The 23,507-nt window shown below is 59.4% G+C and overlaps 1 protein-coding gene across 12 annotated transcripts in view; it reads left to right on the top strand.

Annotated features, from left to right (window-relative positions):
* Positions 1–4,678: 4,678 nt before the first annotated feature.
* Positions 4,679–23,507, top strand: part of LOC116941114 (uncharacterized) — a 36,997-nt gene continuing 18,168 nt past the window's right edge. For 2 of the 12 annotated variants that reach the window (XM_032951790.2, XM_032951789.2), the window contains exons 1-3: positions 4,679–5,226; positions 10,605–10,752; positions 21,408–21,520. In XM_032951790.2, the coding sequence (XP_032807681.2) occupies positions 4,976–5,226; positions 10,605–10,752; positions 21,408–21,520 (512 nt within the window). In that variant the 5' untranslated portion in view covers positions 4,679–4,975. The other 10 variants (XM_076066027.1, XM_076066033.1, XM_076066025.1 and 7 more) reach the window with 10 other exon arrangements.

Genomic DNA, 23,507 nt, shown 5'->3' with positions numbered 1-23,507 from the left:
ATATATATACACATTTCATCAGGTCCTCATTGAAGGCTGAGTCGATCTAGGGTAGGCACGGTACCGGTTTAGATTTCCACTGCGCTCGCAGCGCGTGCTCGTGTCGGGGTGTGAGACACAGAGGGTGGCGCGTGGTCGCCTTCAGCCCTCCAAAGGGCGCCGCTGATGCCCGCCCGGGATTCGCCACTCGCAGCGCCGCCTGCTCACGCCTTGCCCCACCCCACGTTTGCCGCATCTGTAACAGGTGAGTCCGGGTGCGTCCCGTGGGGCTCGCGTAATTACCGCTCGCCCGCTTGCGCTCGCGCGATCGTTAATTGCAAAGCGGAAGACAATTGAATTTGCTCCAGCGCGTTGTGACTCACGCCTGCAGCGCGCCGCGGGTGTCCCGGGCTCCCCGCCTTCACCCACCCAGTGCCACGCTCAGTCTCCCACCTCGCCTTCTCCCACCCAGTACCATGCTCAGCCACCCACCACGCTTTCACCCACCCCGTGCCACGCTCAGCCACCCACCTCGCCTTCACCCACCCAGTACTATGCTCAGCCACCCACCCCGCCTTCACCCACCCCGTGCCACGCTCAGCCACCCACCTCGCCTTCACCCACCCAGTACCATGCTCAGCCACCCACCCCGCCTTCACCCACCCAGTACCATGCTCAGCCACCCACCTCGCCTTCACCCACCCAGTACCATGCTCAGCCACCCACCCCGCCTTCACCCACCCAGTGCTGCGCTCGGCTTGGCGGAGTGTGCCACGATTGTCTGCAAGAGCGCTCGCTTCATAATCCCAGATGACAGTCAATGCGAATGAGAACAACGATTGCCGGGTGCCCGTGCATTGATCGGTGAGGCCGGCACCATGGATGGGGCTGTGCCGGTGCGAGCGGGGTGTTGGAGGCGACGTGGCCGCGCGAAGGCCCTCGTCGCGCCTCGGCGTGCGCTGTGAGGTCAGCCTTGGCGTGCTCAGAGTGCGCCATCACGGCGAGCGGAGTTAATAAATGTCCGTGTCTTTCCCGCCGTGTAATTACACAAAGTCAGATACCCCCCCCCCCCCCCCCCGTATAGCCTGAACAAACTGTTGGGGCAAGTGCTGTTAGCGGGTAGCACCTATGAAGGCCTGCACGGCACACGAGGGGGTGGATGGCCCGCACCACGCATGCAAACAAACAGTTGGATAACTGTCTGACAATCTCTCTGACCTCTCTCCGTTCTGAGATGTCAGCCCGCGTGGTGGGTGTCCTTTCATTGTTATTCAGTTTCGCGTTTGGCAAAGTGCCATCCGTGATTGTTTACTTGGTTGCGATAGACAGAGGCAAACCTTTTTTTTAATCAATCATTGTGCTTGCCTACCATTGCCAACACATTCTCTTGATATTTGATATATGCACAGACGGACTCGAACAGACGCAAGGCAATTGTACAGATATTCGCGTTCCTCGGCTCCCCTCCTTGCATGCGTATGATCGGTAGTGTGGGGTTATTGGTGTTTATAGTCGCCTTCAAATTATACGTTTAATAAAAAAACAACTTTACAGCTCCTCCTATGCTCGCAAAAAAAATGAATCAGACACCAGCACGCAGTTTCTTGCAGGTAGCGGTAATCGTAGTAAAATTCCGTCTCCGGTTTATTTACAAATATAAATGCACAGCCTTGTACCAGTTTTACTGCTCATAAATAAATTGTCAGCTGAGCGGTAAAGTGAGAGCGGCCGAGCTGCACAGAGGACGCGCGGAGTCGGCAGCTGGAGGGAAGAGGCAGAGGGGGACACCTGGGTGCAGTGATACACGCACTTGCGCCGTGAACTCGTTTACAGCATCCGAGTTTGATCCCAAACCACGGCTAACATCATTGGTGAGTAATATGTCGACACCAGTCCCGGGCCACCTCCCTTCAACCCGCACTGACCAGCGTGGTGAAGTATGGTCAAATCGCCCCCGAGACCAACGTGGCGCGGGGAGGCCCTCATCCAGGAGGAGTAGATGGACAAGGCTTTACAAGCGATGCTCACCAAGATTCACCACCTCAGCCGGTACCGAATTCCACCCTCCAGCTTCCCACTCCGCATCTCCTCGCCGCACACGCGACATCCACTCTCATCACCTCGATGGACCGCCCCACCTCGGTGGCGTGGAGGGAGGGTCACGCGACCCCGGCGGCACCGCGGCTCGGACCCTGGAGGGCTGGCGGGGTCACGCGGCTCCAGGGGCCTCTGGGATTGGACACGGAGACCGGACCTCGACGCACTGAGCCCCGAGTGCATTGATCGCGCGAGTAAACAGCAGCGGGCAGGCGGCGCACGGCCAGGGGCGGCTCGGGGACCCTCCGTCCATTGAGCGGTATTGAGCCGCGGGCTCCGAGTGCAGTCATTTACACTGTCGCCCTTAGCGAGGCGAGGTTCAGGGCGCCGGGGTTCGTGACCCGCCAGCATCTGTGTATCGGTCCTGCGGGGCGGGGGAGGGGGGCGAGGGGGTGGAATGCGTGGTCCATGTGGATGAGCGGTGGTTCTGTTGCTGGCGCGCTCCGTCACGAATCTCGTGTCCTGAGTTAGACCCTCGGCCACGGTTAGCACGTGGCGCGCGATATTGGAAGCTCTTGGACAGGCACCTGTGTGTGTGTAGGTCGACTCAGTCTTTTTGTAACCCCCCGCCCCCTCATTTTATTAAAATTAAACTATTTGCGACTTGCCACGATACGAAGTGGCCGCCCGTAATTCCCATATCAGTGCAGCACATTATGACAGAATGTACCCGCGGAAATAGATATCACGGAACCACTGAAAAGCTTTCACAATGATCCCGTAACCAAGTTGGGAGCTTCGCACACTGCTACAATGATGCTTACAGTATGGCTGTAAAACAGGAAACCTGAAGTCTCACATCAATATTTTATTGAAAACCAAATGTATATAATTACTGACGAAACGTCGTACTCAGATTGTAAATATTGTGCGAGTGACGAATTGGCATGTTCTGTTTACGTGACAACCCTTACTAGTTGGCTGTGTCGGGTGGTGGCGGGTTTTAACGACACATTTATATATTTACGCGATCTAACCCAAAAAACCTCTGTTATGGATGTATATTTTGTGCAGTCATTGTTGAGCGGGCTGAGATCACCGGCTCGCTGCTGCACCCAGAAACCCGAGTTACTCACGAGCGGTAGCATTCCAGATATTAACCAGTGGTACCTCACGTCTTCGTGCTTCGTGTCGGCTTTAACAGGTGCTCGCTAACATCACTTAATTGGCCAGTTTGTATAGCAGCAGCGGGCATCTTTGTCTTTGAGGGTGTATGAGTCAGCCAACCCACGGCACTTGGGTCTGTCCCGTGACCCCTTGCTAGCGAGCCTTCGACATTCACATGGTCTCAAGGTGCACCTAGCCTGGCACAAGCGCCATGGGGACGTCACCGCCACTTAGTGGCGAATGGCTGTTATTGTTGGGGAGCGGGAGTGCGAATGCACGCTGCGTTACGAACCGAATTCGATTCCCGCTCACGGCCAACACCAGTGAAGATGATCTGAACCGGCCTCCTGAAGGTCGACTCAGCCTCAAGCATCGTCACGATGTAGACAAAGGCGGTTGGGCGTGGTTCTGGCCAAACTTAACCGCTTCCTCGTGTGCCGTGTCGGCCGTTATATGAGTGCTCGCTAACAGCACTTGTCCCAAGAGTCTTTTTAAGGTTATATGGGGAATATTTGTCTTATATTTGTGTGGGAGAGGGGTGTGCTATAGAGATATATCCTATAGCTACTGTTTATATTGAAACGCACAGTGGCGCGTGGTCACGTTTCCTGAACTGCTTCCGATGTCCCAGGCTGTGACTTGTGTTACGTAACTGATAAATGAACATGGAGCAAATTATAATAACGAAATGTGCAGTGGCTCGCACGCACGCACTCGCACTCGCACGCACACAGCACAAAGACAAAAAATCTCCCGTATAGCCCGATGAGACTGTTGGGGGAAGTGCTGTTAGCGAGCACCTATGAAGGCCGTAACGGCACACGCATTTGTCCCCGAGTAGCGATGTTCACACTCCGCATCAGGTACTCATTTGAGGCTGAGTTGACCTAGGGGAGGCCAATGACCGGTTCAGATAATCGTCGCTGGTGTTGGCTGTGAGCGGAAATCGGTCTGTTCACCGGGTTCGTCGCGCAGCGCGTTAACCGCTACCACACCGCTCCCCACTCGCACACAAAGATCCCCCGTATAGCCTTTACAGAGTGTTGGGGGCAAGTGCTGCTAACGAGCACCTATGAAGGCCAGAACGGCACACGAGGGGGTGGGTAGCCAGCACCACGCCCGTCCGCCTTTGTCTCCCTAGTGGCGATGTTTTTATGCACCGCACCAGGTACTCATTTGAGGCTGAGCCGACCTAGGGGAGGCCCAGAACCGGTTCAGATCATCGTCACCGGTGTCGGGCATCGAACCCGGGTCGCCAGGTTCGTAGCGCAGCGTAGCGCTAACCGCTACACTATCGCTCTCCACACTTGCACACAAAGATCAAAAGACAAAGATCCCCCATATAGCCTGTAACAGACTGTAAGGGCAAGTGCTGTTAGCGAGCACCTATAAAGGCCGGCACGGCACACGAGGGGGTGGGTGGCCAACACCACGCCCGGCCGCCTTTGTCTCCCTAGTGGCGATGTTTACACATCGTAACCAGGTACTCATTTGAGGCTGAGTCGACCTAGGAGAGGCCCAGGGCCGGTTCAGATCATCGTCACTGGTGTTGGCCGTGAGCGGGAATCGAACCCGGGACGCCAGGTTTGTATCGCAGCGCGCTAACCGCTACACTACCGCTCCCCACTTGCACACACGCACACACATACACACACACGCCAGTGCACTACACACGACTGCATGTGCAGGGCTGGATCATGGTGAGCTCTGGCCACTTACACCGGCCCCGTGTTGCTGCTGTAGATGCTGCAGCACTGCCCGCGATCAGCCCGGTCAGCTGGCCACTGCTGCGATGCTGGGGATGCAGAAATCATTGCTCCGAGGTGCATTGCTCCGTGGCCCCTGGCACTGCCCCCCACCGCCCCACCCCCTCCACGATCCGGACTGTGCTGCGCCTGGCTGTGAGAGCCCTTCGCGTCCTCGCTGCTCACGGCAGCTGCTGAAGTCCGCGATGGATCGGTGCTGCGTGCAGCGTGGCGAGAAAGCCGAACGCAGCCAAGCGTCCGTTTCTGATGAGGCTCGCGAGTGGCGCCGCGTGTTAACGTGAGTGACGTAACCGTACGTGGGAACAATGGCACGTGTCGGGTTCGTGGGAGCGATGTTAGGCGCTACCGATTGACGCCGGCACAGTTTTTTTTTTCAGAGCCGTGAGTATTCGCGAGACAGCGCCATCTCGCAAGCGGTTGCTATTGCCATGTAAGCGTGCCCACAGCCATTTCCGTTGACGTAACCGCCATGTGAAAAGCCCATGTCAGCCCAATGAACGTGCCCAATTGCCGTTCCCTCCTCGGAGGGCTGGGGAAGTAGACTGTCAGCGCTCATGGAAAGAGGCTCATTGCTATACCGGCGCTCGCTATCGGCACCGTCTCGTGGAGAACACCTGTCGGGATTTGCAGTGCTGAGGAATATTTCTGCGTTTGTGTGCCGAAGCCTGGATGCAGGAGAAGCATCGGAGAACATTATATCCACCATGCATGCATAGGGAGGGATGTGCTCCCGATTTTCGGATTGATTCCAACGACGAGATTTCTGACGATCCCAGCTGTTTTGTGGTCTGGTGTTCTGATCACCAAACGGTGGTGGCACGTGGGCATCGGGCCACGCCGCTCTCATCAGCGCGAAGAAATTTCACATTCACAGCGAATGTCAATCATCCGAAAATCCGACAAAGGTCTGAAAGTGTCCTTAGAAATCCTAAAACGAAAAGGTCTCTGAGCAGCATAAAACCCCCACACCAAAGCACGTGACTGACTGAAGGCCACCAGCCCTCCAGTAGCTCGCGTGGGGGCCAGGGGGTGCCTTGCCCACCCCCCCCTCCCTGGTGGCCGAAGCTACGAGTTGGGGCCCCCTTGACAACCGCCACGAGGAGGTGGGGGGGCACCTGACCGATTGCCGCCCCCGTGAGCTGATGAAGTAGCTACTACGCCACGGCACCAGCGCCATTATTTTACTTTAGTTCTCCTAAGGCAGTGATTCTCGACCGGTGGGCCTCAGATCCTTTCACAAAGCGGGCGCAGACTGCATCGTGGATACCGTGCAAGAGAATTTTCGAATACGTAGGGGAAAAGGTCAGTGTCACGTTGCGGCAGCTAGACGCATAATAATACACAACATGAAATAAATGCCTTTCTGACATAAACACACACCAACATGCAACACTTGCCTAACTAACACCGCATTGACGAGAGCCATGAACATGTGAACCTCTGTGTTGTGGCCTGAGCTACCTGGGTGAGGATCTCAGGATATGGGGAAGGGGGCAGAGGCACCGGGAAACAATGTTCCTGATTGGGGGTCACTGTTCCAAAGAGGTTGAGGAACACCCGCGTATAGTACAGTATACATATACTGTCCATGCAATGTGTATACTACGCTATAGTTTGCCCTGGATATTTATTGTAATGGTAGTATATTTAACGTACTGCGGTACACACATGTCGTCTATGTACAGTATATGACATAAAATACTACATAGCCATGTGCATACATGGCTATGCACTGCTTGACAAGTAAACACGACGCGCACAACGTGCGACCGTGTGCGCCTGTGTGTCGGCCTCGTTGGAAGACCGCCATCACTCTCCGCCCGGGTCAGTGGACGCGGCTGTCCGTCCTCTGCTTGGGAAAGAGCGCCGCGCTCGGGCTCGGCGAGCTCACTGCAAGCCCCCCGCCCCCCACCCACCAACCCTCCACCCCCGCACGGCAGGAGCGCACCCCCCCCCCCCCCCCCCAACACCGCACGCGTCGCCTGACCGCATTTCCCATGCAGCTTCTGCGCTGGCGTCGATTGATCGGCCGCTGGCAATGCGAGCGCTGTTGGGAAGTGCTCATGACGAGGGACCGAGGGTCGCCGGGCAATCGGCGCTGACGTCGCCGCCGCCGCCGCCGCCGCATCTCGTCGTGCGCGCGTGCACAGCGCGGTAAGGGTGCTGCTGTCCAGTCACGCGGTGGTGCTGAATCTGCACGGGTCAGCGCCGGCGCCCGCTTCTCGGCGCGAGCGCGTTTGGCAGCCGCAATGAATGCGAGCGCCGGGGCGGACGCGGCGGGGAGGGGCGGAGTTTGACTCCCGTCCCTGCGGCTTCACGGATGTGTAGGAGCAGTGCAGCAGCGAGAATCGTTTTGCAGGGACCGCAGCGAGACCGCGAGGTCCACCGCCCGCTGCCGCTTCACGCACTCGGCGCCTGTGCGCGGGCGCGTGCTGCGTGCGCGGCCGCCGATGCGAGGCGGTGCTCGCGATGCGTCAGTCGGCGGTGACGCGGGGAGCTGCGAGCTGCAATGAGGCGAGAGCTCGTTCTGACCAGATAACGCTTACGGCGGAGGGAGAGAGAGGGGACGAAAGGGCTGCGGAGGGAGAAGGCGAGAGCGGGAGAGAGACCCGGTGAGCCAACTGAGAAGCCATTAAACCGCGTCCCGGCTGCTGGCGCGTTATTAATGAATGGAGGCGAGTGCAGTGTGCGGCGATCGCCGGTGGAGGCTCGGCGCTCTCTCACACCGGCGCCAGGCGTGAGGCGATGCGCAGAGCGGCGAGCGTAGCGGGAGAGAACGCGGAGGAGAGAGAAGGGGGAGAACCACACAGGTAGCCGCACACTCCCCGCCGCCTCTCGAGCGCCCTTCTCTCCACGAGCCCGGTGGAGGCCGCCCCGAGTCACGGAGCCGCGTGACGCCTCGACTCTCGAGCCCCCATTGCGCGCCGCCGGCTCCCGCCGCTCGCTGCTGCTGCTGCTGCCCGCAGAGGCCGCCTCCCCCCTCGGTAAGACGGAACGCCCTGCCGCATCGCCATGCTTCGGCTCGTTGTGCCGCGGACGCGGTCTGCGCGCGCCTCGCGGTGTCCATTGTGCGCACTGCTGCTGCATTGTCCGCGCTGCTGCTGCTGCTGCTGAGTGACCGTCGACAGCAGTTGTATAATGCATGGCCGCTATATACAGGAGGTGGAGGAGCGTGCAGAGGGCGGCCGCGCTCAATGTTGGCGAGTCGAGCCGTGTGCGGCTCGACTCGCCCGGGTTCGGGCGTCGGGTTGTGACCGTGCAGCACTGTGACACCCCCACCCCGCTCCTCACGGTGGGCCTCGGGTTGACACCTGCCGCCCGGGGCAGGCTGGCTGCCGCGGGTCGTGCACGGCGTGGGGCTCTTCGTGTTAGGCGGCTCCTTTCGTGAGACGAGACGGCGACGAGGAGGAGAGACGGGACCCTTAATGCGCTCTTCGCCCACTGCCTCCCTCCCCTCCATCCTTTACGATTCCTTCGCACGTGAGGAATTATCTCTCGCAGAGGCAATGGGGATGCGCGAGTGTTCGAATTAGCGCTCGAGCGAGGGTCAGGATTTGGGCAACGATTCGGGTTCGGACAAATGTTAGGGTTGCGTGGATGTTCATGGTGAGAACGATTGGGATGGTCAGGGACAGATTTAGGTCGCGAATGATCGCGTCTTCACCTCGACCTTCATGCCTGTCTCGGAGGCGCGGACTTGGCTATTGCTCTCGAGTTGGGGGCGCCCCCCCCCCCACTTGCACCCCCCTCCCCTCCTCTGTAACTGACGCTCAGTAATAGGCCTGACCCCTCGCGCGCGCTCGTGTCAGAAGTGGCGCCCGGCTCCTTCAGCCATCACACAGCGCGTTATTGAGGGCGCGAGGCGGGAGCGGCCGGGTTCTCAGACTCCATCGTCAGATGCAGCGGAGCAGTGCGGAGCCCGGGGGAGGAGGAAGGGGAGGGGAGGGGAAGGATACGCGCGGGGTTTCGTCTCAGGCGGCGCGGATACGAATCCGTGTCGCGCGCCGTGGCTCCGGGGGCGCTTTGAAGCCGCACATCAGACGCGCGCGAGAAGATGCAACTTTTATTAATACATTTGCTCCCCTCCGTTATTTTCGGCGAGAACGTGCGGGAGAAACGACGCGAGGAGGAAGCGATCGGGCTCCGGCTCCGCGAGCGCCCTAATTAGCGCGGGAAATGTTCGGTGCAGCATTTCACGGAGACGTTAACGTCACGAGCGCGGCTCCCTGAATGGGGGGAGCAGAGCAGCGAGAGCATCCGGAATGCGAATGAGGGGAGGAGGGAGGCGGGAGCCACGAGGAAGTGGGGGGAAGGCAACGCGTGAAGGGGGGAGGGGGTCGCAAGGGCAAAAGATTCCACGAGTCGCGAACGTGAGCCGCGGAGTGGGGAGGGAGCGCCGTGGAGAGAGTGGCTCCAGAGACGTCGGCGTGCCCCCCCCCTCCTCCCCCGCAGCCGCCTCTTCTGCACGATTTTAAACGCGCAAACGCAACCCGACGGCGCGATGGAAACCCTCGGCGACTGCCTCTCGCTGGCTCCCGTGCGCCCCTCCCCGCGCCTTCACCACCCGAGTCGCGCTCCTCTCCGCCGCCGTCAAACGTCGCCGCGTGCCCTGCCCCCCCCCACCACCACCACCACAACCCCTTGGCGAACATGGAGGCGGCGCTCCGTCACGGAACGGCCCTCACTCCTTGTGAATGGGCCCTGCTCTAATTGGTATTCTACCGAGTGACGCAGCCTCCACACGCGAGAGCTGCGGGGCAGGAGCGGGGCCCTGGACTGGGGGCGCCACGGTCGGTGGAGTCGCGGAGGCGAAGCTCCTCCATGTCAGGTGGCGCGGGGCTCGAAGACGCCGCTCTCGGTCTCTCTTGCTCCGTCTCTCTCTGCCTCTGTCACTCTTGATCTGTGTATGTGTCTCAGTCTACCCGTCTCTCTCTCTCTCTCACTGTTGCTCTTCTTCTGTCGTGCGGGATTTGCATACGAATTTTGGGGATTGCAAAAAATCCATATTGATGTCGAGATTTGATATCCATCCGACTGCGTCAGGAGTAGATTTGATTCAGATTTGATTCAGATCGCCGTTGAATGATCCGATTGGGTCAGTCGTTCACGATAGGTTGCACGCTCTGAGACGTCGCACCACACACTCACAAACTGGACTCTCGTTAAATTTTCCATTTATGGATAAAGTGTCCACATCTTCCGTGGAGTGTCCGGTAGGTCAGATCCAGGATTGAGGAATGCAGGGGTAGCTCTGTATCTCTGTCTCCCTCTCTTCGTGTGTCTCTGTCTCTCATTGTTGCTCTGTGTCCGTGTCTTTCTGTCTCTCTCGCACCGCTGCTCTCTCTCTGTCTCTGCGCCGACCTCTCGCCATGTCACCTTGTGGTAGCGAGGGTTGCGAGTCTCGGGGGCGCCGTGGCCGCCGCCGCTTCTCGCGGTGTTTGACTCTGCCGTCGTCTTCTTCTTCGCGCGAGGTCTCCACGTGAAGACGCTCTCCGTGCCGCTCCGGATCCTCGTGTCCCCGGGACTCCGCGGCCCGGCGGGGCTCTTCGCGGCCTCTGCGCGGAGCCTCGCTTCAGCTTCGTTTGACGACGCCAGAGCGGAGCCGCTGCGCCCAATGTGGCCCCTGAGGGCAGCGCCGTCTCGCCCCGTGCGCAGAGCAGACATGGCCACGGAGGACGTTCCGAGGGCGGCGGAGCCAGGAGTCGGAGTGAACAACTGCCCAGGAGTGGCGCGGAGACCGCCAAGGGACAGCGCGCAGGAGACTGCCCGAGCCTCGCTCATCTTGGCGTCCGTCAAGGAGCAGGCAAGAACCTTCGCACCGCCACCTGCTCGCGGCACACGACTCCCTCGCCTCACTGCACCCCGCCGCCCCCTCGCCAGCGCACACGAAACCGGCCCCGTGTAAGGGAGACGTCCCCGCCAGCGGCGCGAGTCGCTTTGGCACCAGAGCGGGCGGCAACGGGACGGTGACGTCGCGAGCGACTCTGCGTTCCGGTGCGCCCGTCGATGATCCAGGGAGTCTTTTGAGTATCAGAGTGTGTAGAGAGTCCGCAGAGTTCGGAGGCGTTGTGAAGGTGCGAGAGAGACCGGTGGATGTCCGACCCGACCCCGTCTGTCGACGCCGCGCGTCGTCGTGACTCCGCCTCTTGAGCCCAGACACGAGGAGTCCCAGTCGCTCCACACCAGGGGGTCGGCAACCTGTGGCTCCGGAGCAGCACGCGGTGGCTCTTCACGGACCGCCTCGTGACGTCATGTGTGTACTCACGTGCACTGGCGGCTCTTGAAATGTTGAGTTTTGTACCAAATTGGAAGGAGAAATCGTTTTCCATCTCCTTGTCATTTTTTGTTGCCGAGCCCCTGGGCCCTACACCCACCGCGACCCTCGCTGCGAGAAGTCCCCAGCTGCGTGCAGCAGCCAGGGTCGGAGTTGCGCTGCGGTGAGAAGTCGCTGCTGCCTCCAAGCGCACATGTAGATTGGGGCTCACGCGCCTCGGTGCGAGGTGAGTTAATGAGCGCGATAGCCGCACGTGGGAACAGGGGGGGGGGGGAGCACGGGGGGGGGTGCGGATAAGTGTTGGGGTGGATGCGCGAGATTTAGGATTAGGGCTCGGGTTGTTGATTGTCTTTCAGAGCAGTGATTCGCAACCGCAGGTCAGAGCGCGCTCGCGAGATGACGAGGGAGTCAAGAGTCGAGGCTGCTGGACGCATTCCCGCAATACCCAAGACCCTTTTTTACGCGGGTGCCAGATGACTCGTGCGCCGACCTCCCACCATAATTCTCCATCACCCCCACATTCCTCGCGCGTCTTTATTTGTCTCCCTGCTTGTCTGTATCGTGCTTACTCTTTGGTTCTATTGGGTAAAGTCACGTAGGTGAAAATAAAATAACAAAAGATCACGACGTTTCGGCCACAACACAAGCGGCCTTAATCAGGTGAAGGGACGAGACTGTCTGGAGGACAGCGCTGGAGTGAGAGAAGCCACGCTTAGATCACGACCTTTAAGCTGTGTGAGAAGAAAAAGACCACGCGCCTTGACAATGGAATTAGCATATAATTTAGCATTGAAATGGCTCATTGAAATAGCTAAGTTAAAGTATACACATCCGCAGAGGCACCCCCTGACAAAGGAATTAGCATCGAATTTAGCATTGAAATAGCTGAGTGATTAGCTTATGTAATCGTCTCTCTCCCGTATCCCCGAGTCTGTCTCGCTATGTGTGCGTGCGTCTATGCCTCTGGCTCTCTATCTCCGTCTCTATGACCGTTCTTCCCCCTCGTCTGCACAGGGCCTTGGTCTAACACGCGCGTTAGACAACAGTCAAATGTGTGTGCTTGGTGACCGACGTGGTTGTCACGATCTAAGTTCACCGGGCTCGGTGAGCGTCACGAGTCGCGGCGTAGGGGCGAGGTAGCCGGTGACGTAATCGACGCGCTCCCTTCGCTGCCCGGGACCGTCCCCCGCTCACCCAGGCTCGCTCGAAGATTGTGCGCGCCCCCCCCCCCCTCCTCCTCCTGCCCCTCAACACCGACCCTCGTCGTGGGAGAGACATCTTTGGCGTCACAGCCCTCGAGTCTGGGCTGTGTGTCCGCGGACCGCGACGTGGGTCGGTGTGAGGACGAGCGAGGGTGCGGGCGAGCGAGGGTGCGTTAAGAACACGCTCAGCGCCCCCTATCACAAGCGGCGCCGCTCGCAATTGCCACCCGATTTGGAACGAGAAGCCGCCGCCGCCGCGGCGAGCAGCGCGCGTTGGAGTCGGCGCGTGCGGTGATGGAACGCGACTCCTTATCAGGCGCGGCGCCGCGACGCGCGGGATGGATGTGACCGCGTTTCTCGCCGCGTACGCAGCGCGAGCAATTAAGGATGCGCGAGGGCCTCCTCCCACACCCCCCCGCCACCGCAGGCCCCCAACCCGCCCCCTTTCTCTCCAGCACCCCTCCCCGTTCGTTGCCTTAAACGAGTCGCTGGCGCGGAGTGTAAACACCGCGGCCACTTGGCAGTCCACGGCAGCTGTGGGCGCGGGGCGGGCCACGCCGCCCCCCGCCAGCGACGTGCTCGCCTTAATAGGGGCTCGCTGATCGCGCTTACACAAACAGTTTGCTACGGGTTGTTTTTTTCTTGGCTTTGTATCTCTATATTTGTCGCTATTGTAATATAACAATCGTACTGTTTTAGTCCATGATCTATCCACTGCGGGACGAAGGTCTCCCATCGTTGGGTCGGTCTTGGAGGGGAGGGGGGGGTGTGCATGTTTGACCATACTTCACCAAAGATGGTCAGAACGAGTTGATGAGAGGTAGCCGGGATCGTCGTAGCGCGGTGAGGAAACTTCTCCACCACCGCTCCTCGCCTCGTGCTCGCGTGTGTGCGCGTGTGCGTGCGTCTGTGTGTGCCGGACGGGCAACTCTGTCGTGGGCAGTGCTGCGGGGGGAGGGCCAATTCCGATTGGCCCCTTCCCTCATGGCGTCTGTGACCACCATAGTGGCTAAACGGAGGCTCTGGACGGGTGCAAGGGGCTGGTAACCCCTCCACCTTCAAAAAATTACCACTAAACCACGACTGAAATATGTAACTAATAAGCTTGTGCCGGAGGCCCCGGGAGGACAGGCGTCTATGACGTCTCCTGGCCAAACCCCAATTGGCGGAGCCAGGAGATTTAATCTCTACCCTCGGGGCTCCTCCAGAAACAACAAAAAGCCACTTCGTGTGGCCACGTGGAATGTTCGAACGCTCACTGCGGAGGAGAGGCTGCCACTCCTCTGTCGGGAGCTGGACCGGTACCGCCTGTATCTCTGCGGCATTCAGGAGGTCCGGTGGTCCGGTTCAGACTCCTGCCACCATGAGGGGTGGACAGTCCTCTACTCGGGGCAGGAGACTGCCAAGCAACAGGGTGTGGCTCTTCTCTTGAACAAAAGAATGAAGGGGGCGTGGGAGCGTGGCGGTGATGTGTGGGAAGCTGTAAGCCCCAGGCTACTTTGTGCTCGCCTTCCCATCAACCCGAGTTGAGGAGTAGTGGTCGTGGTTACTTATGCCCCCACCGAAGACGAACATCCGTGGAGGGATGCAGGCAAAGCCGATTAGTCAGATGCCTTCTATGACCTCCTGTCACAAGTTGCTGGCTAAAGTGGCCCCTCGGGATAGAGTCATCTTGTTGGGTGACTTCAATGCCCGAGTCGGTCATGATGCTGGCACCTGGTCTGGAGTGATTGGAGGGCATGGGCCAGATCAGCTCAATAACAACGGTAGGAGGCTGCTAGATTTTTGTGCAGCCCATGGGCTTGTAATTACCAACACGCTGTTCCGGCATCGGCGCATCCACACAACATCATGGATGCATGCCGGGTCCAAGCAAGAACATCTGCTGCACTACATAGTGACGGACCAGCGGGTGCGAGCCCATGTCCTTGACACCAGGACCTACCGTGGAGCTGATCTGCCCTCTGACCATCGACTAGTCATCTGTAAGATGCGCCTGCCAAACTTCCACTCCGGTGGTGGGTGTACACCCAGGACCGCATTCCAACCTAAAGTGATGAAAGGTGCAAGCAAGAATTTCATCATCGCTTGCGGCCTGGGTTGGCATCGTCCCCCACTCCTCCTGATGTCGAGGGTAATTGGGTGAGGTTTAGGACTGTGACTCATGCAGCTGCAATGGCTGCTTTGGGTACGTGGTCCAGACTTCCCCAGAGATCCTGGCTGACAGAGGAGGTGTTCAGGATGGTTGAGAAAAAGCGACAGGCCCACTGTCATCGGCTATAGAATCCCACGTCAGAGAATGAGGCTTACCGCAGCCTTCGCTCGGAGGTTCGGAGAGCCGTGAGGCGCTGCAAGGATGGGTGGTGGTCGCGGGTTGATGAAAAGATGGAGTCTGCCTCAGTGGCCCGCGATCACAAATCTCTATTTAACTCCATCAAAAAAGTCACCTGGAGCGCCATACCTATTACCATCATTAGGGGAAGGGGCGGTGATCCAATCTCCGATCCCCAGGAACAGGTTTGCAGATTTGCTGAGCATTTCTGTTAAGTCCTGGGGGAGGGAAAATCCCTCAGCCAGGAAAACATCGTGGCACAAAGTGGGGATGACCCTCCTGAGGCTGCAGTGCCTCAAATATTGGAAGAAGTCACCCCCTGTGAGTGGCTGGCTGAGGTGCCATCTGTTGAGGAAGTACTGAAGGCGATCCGGAGTCTGAGATGATCTCCCAAGCGAAATGCTGAGGGAGGGTGGCGTTTGTGCACAGACTGCCCTATATGACATCATAACAACAGTCTGGACCACTGGACAGGTTCCGCAGGAATGGAAGGATGCCCTGGTAGTCCCCCTCTTTAAGAAGGGGGACCGCACAGACTGTAACAACTACAGGGACATCTCACTCCTCAGTGTGCCGGGAAAGGTCCTGGCAAGGATTATTCAACATCGCCTTGCCAGGCACGCTGAGGAGAGGCTTGCGGAGCCCCAATGTGGTTTCAGGAAAGGGCGGTCCTGCACAGATGCCATATTTTCTGTCCGTTTGCTACAGCAGAGGTGTAGGGAATTCCAACAAGACCTACATCTCTGCTTTATTGACCTGGTCAAGGCCTATGATACCATCAGTAGGCCTGGGCTCTGGGTTGTTCTTCGTGCTTTTGGAGTCCCTGACCCTCTGCTCACGATCATTAAGGACCTTCATGATGGTGAGCGGGCCTGGGTAAAACTACGTGGCCGGAAGTCAGAACCATTCCCTGTACACCTTGGGGTGCGACAGGGATGTCCACATTATTTAACATCTATTTTGACCACGCAGTTTGTGAAGCCTTCAGTAGCTGTACCGGGGGAATCTCCATTTGGTACAGATATAATGGGAGGCTGATCGATACCCGGGTGCGGTCAAGGGATGGCTCCCTATTACTCAACCACGTTATGTATGCCGATGATTTGGTAATAGCTGCTCATTTAAAGGAGGAGTTGGAGACGCTGCTGCTGAGACTGGAGCGTGCCACTAAGAGATGGGGCCTTACCATCAGCCCCACCAAAACTAAGCACCTGCCTGGGTATTTTGTACCATCAGACACTCCACCCCCAAAACTCCCAATCGGTGATGGGGCAGTTATGGAGAGAGTGGAGAGTTTCCCATACATGGGCAGTGTGCTTATGACCGGCTCCAGTTTAACAGAAGAGGTCTCACTCCGAATCAGTCGAGCGGCAATATCTTTTCATCGGTTGCGTAACGCTGTGTGGAAGCTACCTGGTCTGTTGCTCTGCACTAAGCTAATGGAACATCTTCGCCGGTTAGAAACATTTAGGCTGGCCTGCCTACGATCCATCCTGGGTTTAACCAGGCTGGATTGTGTGAGGAGCTCACAAATCCTTGAAAGATCTGGGCACGGTCCCATCGGTGAGCTACTCCGGCAGGCAAGGCTGTGTTGGCTGGGTCATGTAGCCCGCATGCCCAGCCACCGCATGCCGAAACAGCTTTTGTTTGGCCGGATCGAGGGGGCTAAACGGGCGCGGCACGGGCTAGAGAAGAGATGGAGTGATGTGGTACAGGAGGACGTGGAGCTGAGTGGACTTGCCGATGACTGGTACCAGCGGTGTCACGATCGGCCTCTTTGGAGGAGGCTCGTGAAGGACACTACTGGGCAGTTGGAGGCAGTCGCCCCCCAACAACAACGGAGGGCAGAGGAGCAACGCTCACAACAACGAGCGGAGCGTCGGGTGGCTAAAGCACAGCAGGTTCGCACAGTAGGGGGCACAGGTGGTGCATCAGCCAGTCATCTCAGTCAGTCGACCCGTGGCACCTGGGTCTGCCCCGTGACCTCCTGCCAGCGGGCATTCGACACTTCACGTGGCCTCAAGGTGCATATGACCTGGCACAAGCGTCGTGGTGACGTCACCGCCACTTAGTGGCGAATGGCGGTTGTTGTTGTTGTGTGTGTGTGCGTCTGTGTGCGTGTGTGTGCATCTGTGTGTGTGCGTGCGTGTGCGTGTGTGCGTCTGTGTGTGCGTCTGTGTGTGTGCGTGGAAGTGCGTGTGTGGGGGGCGGTAGGGTAGCGGTTCGCGCGCTGCGCTACGAAAGCAGCGAGTTTGAATCCCGCTCACGACCAACACCAGTGACGGTCCTGGGCCTCCCCTAGGTCGATTCTGGCTCACATGAGTATCTGGTGTAACGTGTAAACATCGCCACTGGGGAGACAAAGGCGGCCGGGCGTGGTGTTGGCCACCCACCCCCCTCGTGGACAATGCCCGCCTTCTTAGCTGCTCGCTAACAGCACTTGTCCCCAACAGCATGTGAAGGCTATATGGGGTTTTTTATCTGTGTGTGTACACGTGTGTGCGTGCGTCACAGCGTGTGGGAGAATGACCGCTCCCCGCTGCCCCCAGGGAACCCACGCGGCGGCTCCGTCACTCGACGCTCGGGGTCACGGTCACGTGATCGGCGACAGACTCGCAAAGCCGCATTCATCACCATCAGCAGCAGCGGCATCAGCGGCGTGCAGCAGGGTGCAGGCGGCGTGCCGGTCTCAGAGAGCACGCTACCACCAAGATATTGACGCTGCTGAGAGGCGCGTGGACAGCACGATGCGCAAGTGGTCATTGCCGCGCCGCGTGTCTGCTCAGGGGTTACAGCAGCCACTGTGTTGGCCATTATGAACCACACTTGTGAGCAAGCACTATGGAGGCAAGGGTTGGCGGGTCACACAAATGTCTCAAACTCCGAATCCGGCTGCACTGCGAGGTGGTCAAGAATAGCAGAACGGCAAGTGGGATTCGTAAACCCATCTGTGTGGACCTTTTGAGTGCTGCCCCATTGCAGGCATTCACGAATGGCGGCTTTGGCCAAATCTGCCAATGCAAAACCCTGCATTGGCAGGTGTGTCCGGGACTCGCGGGGGACTGAGCCCACTAACCCGTGGACGGAGCCTTGCGTGCCTCTGTCGCGGCCAAACATCATCTTAAAAAAAAACACGTTCATCAATTATTCAATGCTCCGCCGGAGGGCACGCGACGGCCCCGTCTGGAAAGGTGCTGATGGAGTTGCCTTGCGTGAGGTGCTGCTGGATTAGAGGAGGAGGATGAGCAGGAGGAGGCCAAGACGCCTCCACAACTGTTCCGTCGTAGAGCGCTCCTGCCGGAGAGAGTGACAGGCGCTACCGTGGGGGTCGTCTGCAAACTAAGGGGGACCGATGGGCATGGGTAAGGGGGCAATGTTCGGGTTGCAGAGTGGACGCACTGGCAGTCCTGGGCGCCACGCCTGTGGTCTCCTCTCCACTCCCCGCGCTCAGCGCAGCGGTCGAGCGCGCCGCGTCCCAAAGCCTCGCGTAAGCCGGGGGATGGGCGCGCGCTCTCGCGGGATTTCCCTGCCGTGGATTATTCACGAGGACGGCAGCTGGACTCTTCGCTCGCCGTGTAACGCGATCGCCTCGTCGACGGCGACTCGGCGTAATCGTGCGTGAGCGAGACGGGATGATCCGCGCCCTTGAGGCGGGCCCCTGGCCCACCGCTCGCCCCCCGTGCACGCATACGGGCACACACAGCACACGGCTGAGGGTCGCCTTACGAGCCCGGCGTGTTGACTCTGCTGCTCGGCGCAAACTTCGGGTCGCTCTCCAAGACTCATCCATTTCTGCCGCGTTCGGAGCCATAAAAGACCGGCGGCCGCGTCGAGAGCGAAGCCGCCGTGAGACCTTGAGACCTCTGGGCCGTGGAGCTCTATCGATCGCGCGCCTCCTCCCTGCGCATCGATCGCGCGATGGCGCGGACACTCCCCGTTGCTTAAACAAGTCACTTCGGGAATGCATTCCTCGGCGATTCGCGTCGCTTCAATCCCAATTCAAATAAATCTTCGCACTCGCACGGGAGCGCGCGTGGTGGCGCGACCATAGCCCGGTGCCGAATTCGGTCTCAAAGGGGGAAGGGGAAAGTCCGGGGTCACGGCCATTACTCGTGACCTCGCCGCCCGAGCCGCGCGTGATGAGTGGAGGCGCTCGATCCAACGGGAGTCCGGCGGGAACGGGGTGCGGACTCGGCGCGGACGACCCAGGGCTCGAGCAATGTCTGGGGCGAGACGCGGAGACCAGCCCCGAGCACCGTGCGCAGCGGGGAGTGAAGCCGGTGGGTGAGGGCCCGGCCCAACGCCGATGTGGAGGAGCCCGTGGCCTCCTCCTGTCGCCTCCCTACTCCGCGCGGTCCCCGCGAGGCCCACGGCACGATCCCTGTGCCGCGAGCGATGTTGGGACGAGGTGGGACCCACGCTTAACGAATCGCGCTGTTCTCTCGTCTCATGAAAAAAAACCTCAAATGAAGAACGGTTTCATTCCATCAATGGCAGAATTGCTTAGACTCCTGACTCTAATCCAGACGTCTGGCTCTTATAGAGACTCGTGGCTCGAGACGATCGCTGCAGCTGCCGCGCTGGGCATTTCAAGCGGAGTAGCGAGCCTGGCCAGCAAAGCGAGGGGGGGGGGCACGGCTACGCACCCGAGCACCCCTGGAATCGGTGGCAGGCGCAGCGTGGCCATGGCTCGGCGCTGGCTTCAGAACGATCGCCTTTGGTGCAATAAAAATATATAATTTTACTCGCGTCGTGCTGCAAGGATGCTAAAGAGGCGGTGTGAATCTCCTGCGTCCTCAAAGTGCCTTAAACCCGGCGAGTGTCTCTGGTCTGTAGGGGAGCCGGGCCGCCTTCGCGAGCTGGGAACTGAGCGAGGTCTCTGGGGACGCGGAGAGGCCGGGCGTCTCCTCGTCTCTCCACAGCTGTAGCACACGCGCCCAGCCGCAGGGTGAACCCAACTCCCCCCCCCCGCCCCGCTCCCTCGTCATCGATGTGTTCACGAGTTCAGTGGCAGCGAGGAGACCGAGAAGGTTTCATGTGACGCGTGCAGGCGGACTGATTCATGGTCGGGACGCGAAGGCAAGCGAGTGATGGTGATTGGTGCGCCACTGCATGCGCCCGCAAGGCGGCAACCCGCTGACGGATGCAGCGGCAGGCATCGCATTCCAGATACTCCACGAATCCACTTGCACGCGTTATCACCCGAGGCTGGACAGACCCGCCAGAAGTGTGTGAGCCGCCACTGCGCTGAGTGAACGCAGAGAAGCGGGGTTACAGCGGTGCGCCGTGACGTCCGATGCGTGATTCTCTGCGGCCGCGGCGGCCCTCTGATGGACGATTCGCTCGAACCGCGAGCCACGCGGAGCGCGGGGGACATGGGGCCGAGACGTGGTGCCACGGGCCAGCGCCTACGGCGGGGGGAGGAGACTTCCTCGAGGCCGCACTGATACGAGCGCGAAATGCCGCCGCGTGGCGAGGAGGGGCATTAGGAACGCTACTGGCGGCGCGGAGCAGCCCCTGTGAAGCCCGGAGTGGAACGCCTTGTGAATGGAATGGAGCGATGGTGGTGCGTGAGTGCGCGCTAATTGTGGTTATCGGATAAAAGCCAACGCCACGGGCCGCTCCAGCATCAATGTTTAATGATCTCTGCTGCTGCTGCTGATGACGATGATGACGCTGCCGGCGAAGCGGCGTGCGTTCCCCGCCACCTGCCAGGCGGCGCGCGTGGCAGTCGCGGGGAGCAAATGGCGAGGGTGGCCCCGGCTCCATTTTCCAGGGAACGCGGCGAGCTGAGCCCGCGGGCGCCGCGCTCCTGCAGAGTGCGCGCGTCCCGTCCACGCCGCGTGCACAGCCGGAGAGGGAGGCGATGGAGAGAGAGAGAGAAGGGGGACGCGAGACGAATTGCAGTAGCACCGAGTATAAGCGATATGTAAATGCGAGCGTCCCCTGGTTAATTTGCATAGAGAACGAGCGGTAATCTCCGGCACGGGGGAGGCGGGGGGTGGAAGAGTTCGCACTCGACCCAACCCGCCCCCTCCCCCGTGACCGTGAGATTGCGTGAGACCGAGGGGCGCCCGACCCCCTCTGCCTTTCGAGCCGCGGAAATCTCCGAGATGAGGGTGGGGTGGGGGTGGGGGGGCTTGGGACGCAGCTTTATGGGGACTGGGCTCGACTTGACGCGGGTTGAGGTGGGGACCTGGGACCTCCTCGGTGTCAGGGCCCCCGGGGGGGGTCGCAGCTCAGCTGGTGCGGTGAGAGGCTGATAGCGCTCGCTCCGTGTCGCCTGTCTGATGTCGTCTCGGTACGGCCGTGTGTGTTCGGATATTTGTGTGGGAGCGGTGGTGTAGCGGTTAGCGCTCTGCGCTACAACCCGGCTTCCCAAGTTTGAGTCCCCGCTCACGGACAACGCCAGTGACTATTATCTGAACCGGTCCCTGGGCCTCCTCTAGGTCGACTCGGCCTCAAATGAGTACCTGGTGCGAAGTGTAAACATCGACCACTCGGAAGACAAAGGCGGCCGTGCGTGGTATTATCCACCCACCCCCTCGTGTGGCGTGCCGGCCTTCGTAGGTGCTCGCTAACAGCACTTGCCCCAACAGTCTGTCAAGGCTATACGGGGGATCTGTGTTTGTGTGCATGCGCCTCTGCAGGAGCTGCAGTTCGAGCGCCTGACCCGGGAGCTGGAGGCGGAGCACCACAGCGTGGCCACGCAGCTCGAGCGCTGCCGCCTCGGGTCGGAGGCCGGCAGCGCGAGCAGCGTCAGGTGAGGGATGGGGGGAGGGGCAGCACATAGCAGCTCACCACACACCACATAGCAGCTCACCACACAGCAGCTCACCACACACCACATAGCAGCTCACCACACACCACACAGCAGCTCACCACACAGCAGCTCACCACACAGCAGCTCACCACACAGCAGCTCACCACACAGCACACAGCAGCTCACCAAACAGGAGCTCACCACACAGCACACAGCAGCTCACCACACAGCAGCTCACCACATAGCAGCTCACCACATAGCAGCTCACCACACACCACATAGCAGCTCACCACACAGCAGCTCACCACACAGCACACAGCAGCTCACCAAACAGGAGCTCACCACACAGCAGCTCACCACATAGCAGCTCACCACACACCACACAGCAGCTCACCACACAGCAGCTCACCACACAGCAGCTCACCACACAGCACATAGCAGCTCACCACACAGCAGCTCACCACACAGCAGCTCACCACACAGCAGCTCACCACACAGCAACTCACCAAACAGCAGCTCACCACACCACATAGCAGCTCACCACACAGCAGCTCACCACACACCACATAGCAGCTCACCACATAGCAGCTCACCACACACCACACAGCAGCTCACCACACACCACATAGCAGCTCACCACACAGCAGCTCACCACACAGCAGCTCACCACACACCACATAGCAGCTCACCACACACCACATAGCAGCTCACCACACACCAGCTCACCACACACCACATAGCAGCTCACCACACACCACATAGCCGCTCACCACACAGCAGCTCACCACACAGCAGCTCACCACACACCACACAGCAGCTCACCACACAGCAGCGCACCACATAGCCGCTCACCACACACCACACAGCAGCTCACCACACACCACACAGCAGCTCACCACACACAGCTACGTATAATGAGCTCCACATCGAGCCCGCGACGCGTGCGTTAGCTGTGGGTCTGACGCACGAGGCCACGTGCAGCCCTCCGCCCCCCTCCCGACTGGCGTCTCAATCATTGACTGCGTACGCCGCCTTCCTGCACGATAATCACGCTGTTGAGTAACAGCGGACGCAAAGTACAGCGCGCGATCAATAAACACAAAGCGAGGTAAGGGGCAGCCACGCCGCTGCTGATGAGACCCGGAAAGTCTCCACCTTGGTCTGCGTGCGTAAGCACGAGCTGCTAGGGGACGATGACCCCTTGACCCTGCGCGACCGAAGACGATGGACATCACGTGCCTGCTGTGCGTGGCTCGTGGAACAGAACCTTGTCTGTTGCTATTTTACACGGTGGTTAATTCGCATGCGTTACTTTGATGCGCCACCACGCAGATGATTAGATTTAAGGTTGAAAGATTGTATTCGTTTAGACTTTTGATTTGTTGAGAGTTATAGTATTGTGTTGAACCAGGACACCTATAATCATTGCCTATAATTATCTGGCAGTTCACCAGCAATGGCTCAAGTACGCCTGACTGCTGCGATGCTGAATGTAGAAACCGGTCCAGAATTTGCTCCTGTTAAACCAATCCTGTCGGACATGATGCTCTCCCAAATGGAAGGCCGTGTGGCTTATGGGATGTGCCAAAAATAGTTTACATTAAAAAAAATGTTCATGTGGAGAGACAGCCACGGGAAGTTGGCGCGGTGTCGGCTTCGCGATGATCGTGGTGATGGACGCGGCGCACGGTGGCGGCAGCTACGATGATGAAGTCAGGGGCTGTGCGTGCACGCGGCTGCACGCGCGCTTGCACGGACACCACGCGCGCGTGGCTAGGCCCGAGTCGGGGACGCGGGGCGAGACGGGACTCGCCTCCCCCCCCCCAGCCCCCCGCTAGCCAGCTGCGCGCTCCGCTCTCGTGAATAAAACATGCGGAGACTGCGCACGCCGCCACGACGTTCGCCCGACAATTGTTCCGCTCTTGGCATCCTGGCGCCTGGGATATTCTGCGCCGTGAGCCCCATGTGCAGCTGCACCGCCTGCGCT

Source organism: Petromyzon marinus, chromosome 10 (genome assembly GCF_048934315.1).
Source record: "Petromyzon marinus isolate PM22_M1 ecotype Great Lakes invasive population chromosome 10, UKy_Petmar_22M1.pri1.0, whole genome shotgun sequence".
NCBI classification, from domain to species: domain Eukaryota; kingdom Metazoa; phylum Chordata; class Hyperoartia; order Petromyzontiformes; family Petromyzontidae; genus Petromyzon; species Petromyzon marinus.
Note: the sequence above shows the minus strand (reverse complement) of the source record. Positions and strands in the feature narration are given on the sequence as shown.